Genomic DNA, 12,096 nt, shown 5'->3' with positions numbered 1-12,096 from the left:
CAGGTGCGGGTGCGGTGCTGGTGCTTGCGGCTGTTTTCTGTTGCGGGTGTATTGTTGATAGTTTTTTTTTTTAAGTATGTTTTTTGTTGTATGTATATTTGTGATTGTTGCTCTGACGATGGGGCTCTATTGAATTTTTGTAATTGCTCATTGCCCCGACACCCGAGCGCGCGCGCCCGCGCACCCGCAGCAACAGCTGCTGCTAGTACAGGGCGGGGCGGGTCGGGGCGGGGCCTCTACTGTTGGGGGTAATTGTGATCTTGAAACGTTGACGCAATGTGCAATGATCCCGCGCACGTACACACGTACACACAGCCACTGGCAGACACTTGTAACTGCTTATACATACATTCATACATAAGTAATAATACATATGTATGTATTATGCACATGCATATGTATGCACGTACATATTTCGTTTTTGTTGCTGCGCTCCAATTGCTTTGCTAGTGTATATTAACTTGAGCGCGTAATTGCATTTAAGCACAAAGCACACACGAGCAAACACAAACACGCACGCACACGGGCAAAAAACAGGGACTGAGCTGAGAGCTGAGAAAAAGCAGAGACAGAGACAGCAACAGCAACAGCGACAGCACAGCGATAGCAAAAACGGCCACAAACACACACACACACACACAAGTACCGTATGACAGCACTGACAGGCAACTGACGCACAATGGGATGAAACGATGATTTATTGCCCCTTCCCCATAAGATTCGCTTGTAATCGCTGTATATAGTACATGTTAGGGATAGTAGTCCCATACATACATATCTATACAAAATTAATTATTCATTCACCCGTTCGACGACTAATTACGACCGCTATCGCTGACAGAATCTAGTATGCAGGGAATCCGCTATGAACGCACGTGATTCACTAATTGCGAAATCATCACGGTGACCCATTGTGCAGTGACGCCGCGGCGATAGAGCACTTTGTTCAACACCAGCGCTGTGACGTCAGTGGGTGAATACGCAGACGCAACAGCGCAGCTTGACTCAGACAGGGTATCCAAAGACCGACCATGACAAGGGCGTTGCGAAGCGATTATTCAACTCCACCCACTCTTCGCCTTGCCGTTGCGGCGATCGTCAACGCACACTTGACGGCGAAATTGCCGACTTTCGTCGCAGTCAGCGGTACACATAAAGGCCGAAACATTGATACCCTTGATGATCGATATACAGTGATCTGAACCTGGTCTTTCATAGAAACATAGAGAGGGAAATGGTTTTATCGACTTGGCTTCTTATGCTATGCACGCATCCTTCTCATCTCCTGGCCCGTTCTAATTAAGTGGTGTTCTCCCTGCATAGAGTATAAAAAGCGGCGGCAAGCAATTAAAAAAAATCCCACTTTTTGTTAATTTTCTGTGATTTGTTCACATTCGTTCTTGTTGCTGTATTTTTTTGTTGGTTTTTTTGCTGGCTGACAAGACGCACGGACGCTGGGTGCTGACGCCGATAGGCTCCGGGGCGGAATGACGTGGTAGCAGCTTAAAGTGATATCCCCCCCTGTCGCTCCTCCCTCACCAATGTAGTTGTGAAATCAAAACCACTTTAGGTTTACACACCTGCGATCGAGATCGATATACCCGTGTGTGTGAGTGTTCTGTATATGTGTGTGCATGGGCAATTACGTCAATGCATTTGACGAAACAGAAACACAAAGTAAACAAGAAAAAAACTGAAGGATAATGACCAGTCTCAATATCGTTCTCATTCTCTCACTCTGGCTGTATCTCTCCCTCTCTTTTCCTCAGCGCATTGTGCTTTTGGCCCAGTGACCGAAATCTCCGCAATAAACTTTCAAAGCTTCCCCCTGCCTGACCAAAGTGTATTACCGTAAGGTGAGGACGGACTCCCCAGAGAGTGCACACACAAAGAGAGCGAGAGAAAGAGTGGCCAATATACATACATACATACATATGTATGCATGTATGTTTTTGCAAAGGCAGCTTGGCTTTCCCACAGCGGGGCTTGAAGAATGGCTAATGGCTTGATGAGTGAGGATTGAGGTACCATACACTTCATACACTAACAAACATACACACGCAATAACCATTCCGTCGTCTCAAAATGGTCAAAGCAGGCCATTTGACGCGCGCATTCGCAAACGCGTAGATTGTGTGCCGTTTATTGTTGTCTCATTCATTCTGGTTTTATTTGTTCATCGTTGCCTGACATTGATCATGCCTATGCTTTCGGTGTCTCTCTTTCGCTCTGTGTGTGTGTGTGTGTGTGTGTGTGTGTCTGTGTGCGTGCCTTCGAATTAGTGAAAACTATAAATGAAGCCCGCGCGAAACTGTTAATTGAAAAGCACATGCAAATTACATTTCTTGCAGAACTCAATTTTCGTTTCGCTCTCTTCGTAACGGTTTGGCGCGCGACCAGCCAGACGCCGCTGCTGCTGCAGTTGTTGCTGTTGTTGTGTGAGGCGCGGGGCCTGCGCTTGTTTCGCGATTCACTGTGCGCAAGCAACTGAAATCCGAAATTCGAATTCCGAAATGTGCTCACAGGTCAAGAGGAGAGGCTTTGGGGCCGCTGCAGCTAATAATCTACGCAGCTCGGTCGGCAGCAAAGCTCGGCTCATGCACAGCTCGAATTTTGGCTGCACTGGAAAAAACGTTGCCTATATACCCTTTTCAAAGTGCTATACTAATCCTTTGCAGCTTTGGAAAGCTTCCCATAATACCGGTGAAGGATTCATACACCAATTCGTTCACGCGGAAGGCTAGGTGTCAAACCCAGATCTAGTTGGGGCTACGCTGATATTTGTAACCAGCAGAAAGCTGAATTTTCTGGGACTGCAGAGAGATGATGATTTTGAGTATAAAGCACCGTCCGCACGTCCCTAATTTTGTTTTTAACTATCCCCTTTGACTAGTCCTTATGGCCTTTACCATAATTGGTAGGTGTGCAAGACCAACAATAACATCCTTGTGTTATGTGATAAGCAGACAGAGCGACCTCTCTATGTTCTCTACCACTCAAAAACCAAGGACCACGTAGTCCTCGACCTGTTCGACGACACCCCATATCACTCGCATCTAGACCCGGCGACAAATCCGCACTCTGAAATGTCATGCATTTTTAAGTTCTCCGGCCTGGGGTTTTCCAAAATGTTGTCCGATTGGTCAATAATTCATTTTCTAAAAAAAATACATACTTAATTGAAATCACACCCTTTTCAACGGTCATTTACCAAGCAAAGGAGAAAATTATGAAAACGCTTAAAAATATCTGGCAATGCAAAAACTACTTACATATTGATTTCCTATCATATCCGTATCTTAACCAATGATCGCTGATGTCCAGTTAATTGTCTGAAGGGACTTGAGATTGGGAAAAGGTTTTGCTTTATATTATATGTGAATCAAGATTGTTTAAAAGGGGTTTACCAAAAGCAAATTACGATAAAGCGATGAACTTGTTGGAAGAATAACAACGGGGAAATTCCATTTTGATATTATTTTTATATTGGCTCAAAATCAAATAACTTTCCCTGTAACGATCGATCCGAAAGTTAAACATAAGCTTCAACCAAAATAAGCAAGCTGCGGTTGAATACGATCAAAGGAATGATCTAAAAGTGATCTGTGGTCCATCATTTCAGGCATTCCTATGTCCAGGACTTGCCTAGCGTATCTATTCGAAAGGACAACTGGCTTAAAACAAAAATGTTCTTCTTTATTAGCATAAAACACAACTTGGAAACTATTTATCATTAAGGGTGTAGTCACAAATCAGTTAATATATGTATATATATATATAATAAATATTTATATATATATATATATAGCCATGCTGGTGTTTGTCTGTATGTGTATGTGTGTATCTGTGTGAGGCCTGTTTTAACCTGAGTACGAAGCCCACCAGTCCGCCGGGGCTATCCGAAAATGAGTTCAACTGGTCTTTGCATAACAAAAATAATTGTGTAGTGTAGTAGTTCTGTGGAAACAAATTGAATTAGAGTAAACAACAGCTGAAGAAGGACGAGGTGGTTGTGAGAGGGCTGTGTATCGCGCTGGTGTGCTGATCACCGGCGACGACGCTCTCGTTCTCGATCCCGCTCCCGATCGTCGGGGTGATCGTTGTGCCGACTCTTGCTACTTCGCTCCGAACCGAAGCCACCTCTTCCGGATCCCCCGCTGTCTGCGCCGCCGCCACCGTCACCAGCATCCCGTTTGCGGTCGTGACGCTCCGATCGGTGGCGGTTGCGGCTGGGACTTCTGCTTCGGCTGCGCGAGTAGTGTCTGTGCTTGTGCTTCTTCTTGTGCTTGCTGCGTTGGCGGTCGTGATCCTTCAGCCGGTCACGGTCATGGTCACGGTCCTTTACCCGGTCACGGTCCCGCTCCCGGTCCCCAGACGAGTGGTAGGGTATAGGTGCCGATATCAGCGCCGGTGGGTAATCTTCATAGCCTCGACCTCGTGCATACGAGGAGCTCGATGAGGTGGCATAGTAGTCGCGATCATCGTGATCATTGCGATAGTTTATCGGTGGATATCCTCCGACTCCATGGCGAGAGCCGAAGCCGCCCATAGCTTGTCCACCACCACGACCGCCGCCGCCACCTCCGCCTCCGCGGTCTCCCCCAGCGTGGCCGTGACCACTGCCATTACCGCTCTCATGGTATTCCTGGTAATCGTCATCGGGGCCAGCAGTAGCAGCGGTTGCAGCCGCAGCTCCAGCCCCACCACCCGGTGGACCTGTAACCGGGCGTCCCGAGCTCAGCTGATTGAGGGTGATGCCCTGCTCGCGACAGTAATCTCCTATTTTGCGCTCGATCTGCTTCTGTATGGGCACGGGTATGCGCGGAAATAGCGTGGAGAACCAGTCCAGCTTGGTCATAAACTGGTAAACCATCTGGCCAATAGTCATAACCTGCAGATGGAGGAGATAAGAGATCGTATAAAGAGGAATTCGTTGGCTGGACAGCAGTGGGTAACATGTGATTGGTGGCTCATACAGTTGACTCACCTGGCCGCCGCCTGCCTTCACATCAATCTCCTCCTCGTCCTGAAGATAGTCCTCGTACCAGTCATACAGGTCCCCGGGCGGCTGTGTGTAGCGCAAGTACATGAACCCTTAAATGGAGAGGAAATTGTCATTTCATGGGCATCATCATTTAAGGGGGTGGGGGTGGGGCCTGGGTTTGGATGAGGGGAAAGGGGTCTGTTTTTGCTAAACAGGAGCAGGAGCAAGCGACGGCATGTGGCGGCTGAACTCATGCGACTTACCAACACCTACCTAGTGCCCGTATGTAGGCCGAGTCTGTGTGATTGAGCAGTCCGTTGATCTGCTTGCGCGTCAGACGCAGGGTGTACAGCTTGTAGAGCAGACAGTACGCGGTGGACACAATCCCGCCCGCTCCAACGCCTCGCACCTGGAAGGGGGAATATAAACAGAGAATGAGCCACCATTGCGCCAGAAGAGCAAACGAGGAGCATCGCCAACGATTAGCGCTACATTTCATAAACAACTCACACCGCCGCACATGCCGGTCTGGCCGGAGGTCTTGCGGGATCCTCGCTCCCATGGCTCCATGTGCTTCACCTGGTAGTAGATCTCGTCAACGACCTCGTGGTAGGTTTTCAGTTTAAACAAGTGCACTGTAAGGGATAACGGGAAACACCGATCATATATATGTACATAGCTTAGTTCGCAGTGGGACTCCTCCCGGACACGCACCTTTGAAGTAGCTGGAACTTTGGATGTTGGCGAGGATCAGTGGATTCAGGTTCATTGAAGTCTCGTTGCCCCAGAAAGGTAGGGTGTTGTGCTGCTTGCCGGCCTTCTTTCCGCCAACGCCTGCACCGCCGCCACCGGCCGAAGATGACGCCGAATACTCTGCCAGCGTTAAAGGGAGTCAGAGAGAGACGCGACCGTCAATTAGCGGGTGATGCGGCTACGGAAGCCAGCTCAGGGCCAGCACGAAAACTTACCTTCGTCCATTCCTGCTGCCGAACCGCACTTTAAAACATCAATTCCGCAATTTTCATGCAGTTTGTGCGCGCAAAATGGCCAAGAACCAGATTTGCAAACGTTTCCGAGCGTGAGAAAATGCCTGAATTGGCGATATGTATGCGTTGCCTATCGCCGTATGGCCGGGGCTTATCGATATAAATGGCGCGCATATATCGTTGCAGTCCAGATAGTTTTCGAGAATAATCTGGTGTTTGCAGAAGAAAAATTAATGAAATAAAACTAAATAACATTGAAGCACACAAATATACTATTACCATTGGAACATTATATTTGATTTCTAATTGCAACAAAAAAAAAAAAAAAATTTATTTGTTAGCGATGAATCGTGCGGAGTCAAGTCACTAACCATGCAGTATAAAGATGTGCCACTTCATATACCGAAACATATCGCAGAGCGAATCATCAGTATAAGATCACAGGGTCTTTTCGGGTCTGTTGAGTTTTCATATGTCATCGAAGAATAAAAAAAAAACATCTTCCATATATCTACATATATCTGTCTCCCCTCTTACATCAAACATGGAGTTAAAGCTGTCTCAGTTGTTATGAGCGTAAAATAAGACCGAAAAGAGAGTTTGCGGAATAGCTGGTATAATATCATCATGACATGTCCATTCAAAGAACACTTGCAGGCTCTTGTATGTGTGTGTACATGTTTATTTTCATTGCATTTGTATCAGAACAAAAATTATTTCAAATATGATGCGCAAGTATGACAAAGCTGGGCTGGCTGGCTCATGATGAAGACCCTGGGATCTAATTCCGAATGTTCGCTCTGCGATATGTTTGTTGTATGGCACATCTGTATACTGCTACCTGCCGATAGAAGCGGCAATCGGTGTATCGGCGGCTTGCCACCATCTCTAGCTCCTGTAGTAATTATCCTTTTGAGCCCAGCGAAAACCCTCAAGTTCAGTCAGCTTCAGCCAGCAAGTCCTGTGTCCTTAGTTAGGGCCCAGCCGTTTAACATCTTTTGGAGGACACAACCTTGGTTAAAGGTAAGGGCCGGCCAGACCAGTCAAAGGCCCCAAACAAGTCCAGGACTCTGGAAGCTAAGCTGCGCGAAGGTACCCTGTCCGTCCCACAAGTAAAATACGGTGGAACGGGGACCGGGGACCGGGAACGGCGACCTTCATATTAAATAATACATGTACATACCTTAGCGTGCGTACGGAGCCAGTGTGCGTGCGTTTGTGTGTGTCCGCGCGGCCGTGTGTGGGTGCATTAGAAGACCAAAAAGATATCAAATAAAATAATTAAAGAAACGCACAAAATAATACGCATTGCAGGTGGCGTAAAAGTTTTTTTTTGCTGCAAGGCTAAACCGAAACCAACAAAAAAAGGGCATCGCAAAAAGGCTAAAATGCAGCACCCGCTCCCCTGTCCTGCTGCATGCGGACGTGGGTGGCACAGCAGCCCACTCTAAACGCAAGCGCAGACCAGCAGCCGAGCAAAAATAGCAAACATCCCACAGTCACGGCCACGGCCAATGCGAAGGTGAAGCCAACAACACCATCACGAACAGCGACACCGACACCGACCCCGACCACCCATCACCGACCCGACCAGAAGGAGAACGGAGCATTGGAGAGCGGAAGGACAGGGACAGCGGTTCAGGGTCATGGTCGAGCAGCTGTAGAGCCAGAGATTGGGACCATGTCGAGCGAATCGTCAACGGAGAGCGACAGCGAACTGTACGACCCGCTGGCCGAGGAGCTGCATAATGTGCAGCTGGTCAAGCATGTCACCAGGGAGAACATCGATGCCCTGAACGCCAAGTTTGCCAATCTCCAAGAGCCGCCGGCCATGTACTTAACAGGTGAGTGGCCAGGGCAGAGCAGGGCAGGACAGGGCTGCCCTTTCATGTGAAAATTCTGTATTAATTATGTATGTTTTTCGGATTGCAGAATACCAGGAGCTCACATCGAAGCTGCATGAGCTGGAGGCCAAAGAGCACGAGCTGATGGAGCAGCTGAATGCGTTGCAGCAGGAAGACGATGGCAGCCAGAGTGCCGCGGACATACAGCAGCAGCGCAGCGCTGCGGATAGGGATCAGCCGCACTACCAGAACCAGACGCAGATCCTACAGCAGCAGCGGCAGCTGGCGCGAGGGCCCCTGGCCTACCATGGCAGCGACCTGACCGACAGCCTGATGTCGAACCCCGGCTCCGGTAGTACCAGCCAGTGCGGCACGCTTACCCGACAGCCCAAGATCCTGCTGCGGGCCCATCTGCCCAACCAGCAGCGCACCTCGGTCGAGGTGGTGGCCGGCGTGCGACTCTGTGATGCACTGATGAAGGCGCTCAAGCTGCGCCAGCTGACGCCGGACATGTGCGAGGTGAGCACATCGCATAGCGGGCGACATATCATACCGTGGAACACGGACATTGGCACGCTGCATGTGGAGGAGATATTTGTGCGACTGCTGGACAAGTTCCCCATTCGGACCCACACACAGCATCAGATCATACGCAAGACATTCTTCTCGCTGGTCTTCTGCGAGGGCTGCCGGCGGCTACTCTTCACCGGGTTCTACTGCAGTCAGTGCAATTTCCGCTTCCATCAGCGGTGCGCGTCCTTGGTGCCGATGCTGTGCCAGCCCTTTCCCATGGATAGCTATTACCAGCTACTGTTGGCCGAGAATCCGGACAACGCCCTCGGGTTTACCGGACGCGGCACGGCCGTCCGATTCAACGTGAGTAGCCGCAGCCATAGCCGGCGATGCAGCAGCAGCGGGAGCAGCAGCAGCTCTAAACCTTCTGCAAACCATCGACAGGGCCGGCCGCCTCGCATTAGCCAGGACGACCGCTCCAATTCCGCTCCCAATGTGTGCATCAACAACATCCGATCGGTGACCACTGAGGTTCAGCGCAGCCTCATCATGCACGCAAGGCCACCATTGCCGGTAGGTGCCCTCTCACTTTTCGCCTTTCGGAAACGCCTCTTTAAAACGTATCTCTGTCTGCTTTTGTTTCTGCTTATCCAGCATCCCTGCACGGATCACTCGAACTCAACCCAGGCCTCGCCTACGAGCACTCTCAAGCATAATCGACCCCGTGCCCGATCCGCCGACGAGAGCAACAAGAACCTGCTGTCACGTGAGGACAAGAGCTCCGAGGAGAATTGGGTATGGCAAAGCCGGAAGCGAAATAATGTTTAATGTCAATGGAATTTCAATTTCCTCCATCAATCACTTGCAGAACATCAAAGCGGAGGAGATTCTAATTGGTCCGCGCATTGGTTCCGGCTCCTTTGGTACCGTTTATCGGGCCCATTGGCATGGACCCGTGGCGGTCAAGACCCTTAACGTTAAGACGCCCAGTCCCACACAGCTGCAGGCCTTCAAGAACGAGGTGGCCATGCTGAAGAAGACGCGCCACTGCAACATTCTGCTCTTCATGGGATGCGTCTCGAAGCCATCGCTGGCGATTGTCACCCAATGGTGCGAGGGCAGCAGCCTCTATAAGCACGTCCACGTCAGCGAGACGAAGTTTAAGCTGAACACGCTCATTGACATTGGCCGGCAAGTGGCCCAGGGCATGGACTATCTCCATGCCAAGAACATTATACACAGGTGAGGGGAAAACTAGTCGAAAATAATGGACACTCATGATGATGGATGATGGGATTAATCGACTTTCTTTTGATTGCCTGCAGAGACCTGAAATCGAACAACATTTTCCTCCACGAGGATCTGTCGGTGAAGATTGGCGATTTCGGGCTGGCTACAGCGAAGACCAGATGGTCGGGCGAGAAGCAGGCCAACCAGCCGACGGGCAGTATTCTTTGGATGGCACCGGAGGTGATACGGATGCAGGAGCTGAATCCCTACTCCTTCCAGTCGGACGTGTACGCCTTCGGCATTGTGATGTACGAGCTGCTGGCCGAGTGCCTGCCCTACGGTCACATCAGCAACAAGGATCAGATCCTGTTTATGGTGGGACGCGGCCTGCTGCGACCAGAAATGAGCCAGGTGCGCTCCGATGCCCCACAGGCATTGAAACGCCTGGCCGAGGACTGCATCAAGTACACGCCCAAGGACAGACCGCTCTTCCGCCCGCTGCTCAACATGCTCGAGAATATGTTGCGCACGCTGCCCAAAATCCATCGCAGCGCCAGCGAGCCCAATTTGACGCAGTCCCAGCTGCAGAACGACGACTTCCTCTATCTGCCCAGCCCCAAGACGCCGGTGAACTTTAACAATTTCCAGTTCTTTGGCAGTGCCGGCAACATCTAATTTGGTTGCGAAGCGGAGCGGAACGAGGCGTGGCGTGGCTGCTGTACCTGTACTTACGAAACTTACAAAAATCTTTAACTGTTTGTTGAACTGTTTTTCTCATGGTTTTTTTCCTGTACATAACTCGTCCTGTGTGAGCGAGAGACGAAAAGCGAGCGAATCAGAGGGAGACGGAGACAAAGGACGGACGCAGACATTCAATCAGAAGGAGACAGGATACGAGTAACGTAACGAAGGAGAGTGTCTCTCTCGCACATGATGACAAGTGGACGGACCAACAAAAATACCAATACCTCTGTGCTGCTTCTGCTTATTCTTCCATAAGCCCCCAATCCCCAAATCCCCCCGAACAAAAACTGATAAACGTGCATTTCTGTTACTGTTAACTGCAACGCCCATGTGTACATACCTTGCAACATAATTTATTAATGTTAAGCCCCCCACAAACTAAACTAAACTAAACTAAAACTATGTAAACTAGCTGATCCACTAGCGATTACATTAAACACATAATACATACAATACTACAAAAAATTGCTTGTCTTTCATGTAATTCTCCGCGTACCGGCAGTCGGACTTGATTGGAAAGGAACACGTACTGTGGCTGTGTCTACACATCAGGCACATCAAAGGCATTGCATTCCTCCCTAGCAACAGGCAACGAAACACACGTACTTTCAATATAACAAAGCTGTTTATTCTTTACACAGTCAGGGGGGAGGGAAGGAAGTACAACACTAATGACTAAACATAGCGACTGGCGATGGCCAGAACCTTGGTGTAGTCGGCACCCTTGGCCAGCGTCTTCTCCTTGAGTATCGTCCGCAGGACGGTGGGTATCGGGACATGGATGCGTGTGCCCAGCGGCGAACCATTGTCGTCGATCAAAACCAGGTTATTGCTATCGAATTTGGGCTGCTTGGGCTTCTGGTTCTGCTTCAGGCCGACCAGGATGCCCTTCTTCATCTGGCCTTTGATGGCCACCAGCACTTTGTCCCCAATGTAACCGACGCCGCGCTTATTGTACACATGGATGCAGCGCGGCGGGCGGCCCTCGGCCATGGCTCGCTTGCCGAGATCACTGTTGTCCACCACACGGAGGCGGGCCAGTTTCCGTATCTCACAGCACGCCGGCGTTGTGTGAAGCAATTGTTGCTGGCGGCAGGTGACGGCCCTGGCACTGGCCGTGATTGTCGCCACTGGCAACGTGGTGGTCAGACGCCTCAGGATTTGTAGTGCCATTCTGGTGTTGCTCTTCGCAGATTTTCTTGTTTTTAATTCATAAATCCGAGATATATTATACAATCTTATCGATAAAATACATCGTCCGACCCTCAGAAATATACCAAAATATACTGTCTCATTTTAAACAGATACCGAATACTGGCGAAATACGAAAAATACTGACGAATTCAAGTTCTATTTTACATATTCCTCGTTTTTTATCTTCCATCAAGTATTACCAGCTATATAGAACATTTGGCCATGCCCACATAATTTTATCCGATTAATGAATCAATTACCTGTCTACCTGTCTTGCTTATTTGAAGCGCTTTCTTTTATTGGATCTTGTCTGAAATAAGGTTTTAGCGAAACAGGTCACAGAAAAAAACGAAGCCCTTAGTTCTGCCCACATAATTTTAGGCCGTTGATGAATAAATTTTCTTCAAGATTGGCTAGTTTTTAGTCCTTGCTTTTATTGTATTTTGGCTAAAACATGGCTGAAACAAAATCGCTTCCTCTCCCACCACAAATATGGTATACCCCATTATCTTCGTGTACCGGGTATAAAAACCATATCAATGAAGCGGGCCAACAGCATATATGTACATACATATATAGCGTTATGACACTAGACTTTGCC

At 49.1% G+C, this 12,096-nt stretch overlaps 3 protein-coding genes and 1 long non-coding RNA gene across 6 annotated transcripts; 1 reads left to right on the top strand and 3 right to left on the bottom strand.

The window, feature by feature from the left end:
* Positions 1 to 16: 16 nt before the first annotated feature.
* Positions 17 to 2,491, bottom strand: LOC117185154 (uncharacterized). Its single transcript, XR_004470709.1, has 2 exons — positions 2,341 to 2,491; positions 17 to 335 (listed from the first exon to the last, which is right to left on the bottom strand). It is a non-coding gene; the product is annotated as an uncharacterized lncRNA (long non-coding RNA).
* A 1,320-nt stretch (positions 2,492 to 3,811) lies between these two features.
* On the bottom strand, positions 3,812 to 6,114 carry LOC4815944 (pre-mRNA-splicing factor 38B). 2 transcript variants are annotated; one of them, XM_001355501.4, is made up of 6 exons: positions 5,953 to 6,114; positions 5,699 to 5,857; positions 5,495 to 5,619; positions 5,258 to 5,393; positions 4,988 to 5,094; positions 3,812 to 4,891 (listed from the first exon to the last, which is right to left on the bottom strand). In XM_001355501.4, exons 1-6 carry the CDS (start codon positions 5,960 to 5,962, stop codon positions 4,046 to 4,048), a joined length of 1,383 nt encoding a protein of 460 aa, XP_001355537.3. In that variant the 5' UTR covers positions 5,963 to 6,114; the 3' UTR covers positions 3,812 to 4,045. The 2 variants fall into 2 exon arrangements, with proteins under 2 accessions (XP_001355537.3, XP_033238183.1); XM_033382292.1 differs by lacking the exons at positions 5,495 to 5,619; positions 5,699 to 5,857; positions 5,953 to 6,114 and having other exon boundaries at positions 5,248 to 5,389.
* Positions 6,115 to 6,661: 547 nt separating this feature from the next.
* Raf (Raf oncogene) lies at positions 6,662 to 10,766 on the top strand. 2 transcript variants are annotated; one of them, XM_015185731.2, is made up of 6 exons: positions 6,665 to 7,814; positions 7,903 to 8,690; positions 8,772 to 8,900; positions 8,982 to 9,122; positions 9,196 to 9,569; positions 9,653 to 10,766. In XM_015185731.2, the coding sequence occupies exons 1-6, from the start codon at positions 7,388 to 7,390 to the stop codon at positions 10,230 to 10,232; spliced, it is 2,439 nt and encodes an 812-aa protein (XP_015041217.1). In that variant the 5' UTR covers positions 6,665 to 7,387; the 3' UTR covers positions 10,233 to 10,766. The 2 variants fall into 2 exon arrangements, with proteins under 2 accessions (XP_001355538.2, XP_015041217.1); XM_001355502.4 differs by having other exon boundaries at positions 6,662 to 7,814; positions 7,903 to 8,900.
* A 138-nt stretch (positions 10,767 to 10,904) lies between these two features.
* On the bottom strand, positions 10,905 to 11,593 carry mRpL14 (mitochondrial ribosomal protein L14). Its single transcript, XM_001355503.4, has one exon. The coding sequence runs from the start codon at positions 11,472 to 11,474 to the stop codon at positions 10,977 to 10,979; it is 498 nt and encodes a 165-aa protein (XP_001355539.2). The 5' UTR covers positions 11,475 to 11,593; the 3' UTR covers positions 10,905 to 10,976.
* Positions 11,594 to 12,096: the final 503 nt, after the last annotated feature.

This window comes from Drosophila pseudoobscura, chromosome X, assembly GCF_009870125.1.
Source record: "Drosophila pseudoobscura strain MV-25-SWS-2005 chromosome X, UCI_Dpse_MV25, whole genome shotgun sequence".
Lineage (NCBI taxonomy): Eukaryota > Metazoa > Arthropoda > Insecta > Diptera > Drosophilidae > Drosophila > Drosophila pseudoobscura.
Note: the sequence above shows the minus strand (reverse complement) of the source record. Positions and strands in the feature narration are given on the sequence as shown.

Bases quoted from the DNA above. Each gene is read 5' to 3' on its own strand.
- LOC4815944 (XM_001355501.4), bottom strand. The intron at 5,095-5,257 runs GTAGGTGTTGGT...TCTCCATTTAAG, and splicing joins GGCCTACATACGGGCACTAG to GGTTCATGTACTTGCGCTAC. The intron at 4,892-4,987 runs GTGAGTCAACTG...CTCCATCTGCAG, and splicing joins TGAAGGCAGGCGGCGGCCAG to GTTATGACTATTGGCCAGAT.
- Raf (XM_001355502.4), top strand. From the start codon at position 7,388: ATGCGGACGTGGGTGGCACAGCAGCCCACTCTAAACGCAAGCGCAGAC. The intron at 9,123-9,195 runs GTATGGCAAAGC...AATCACTTGCAG, and splicing joins AGAGCTCCGAGGAGAATTGG to AACATCAAAGCGGAGGAGAT. The intron at 9,570-9,652 runs GTGAGGGGAAAA...GATTGCCTGCAG, and splicing joins GCCAAGAACATTATACACAG to AGACCTGAAATCGAACAACA.
- mRpL14 (XM_001355503.4), bottom strand. From the start codon at position 11,474: ATGGCACTACAAATCCTGAGGCGTCTGACCACCACGTTGCCAGTGGCG.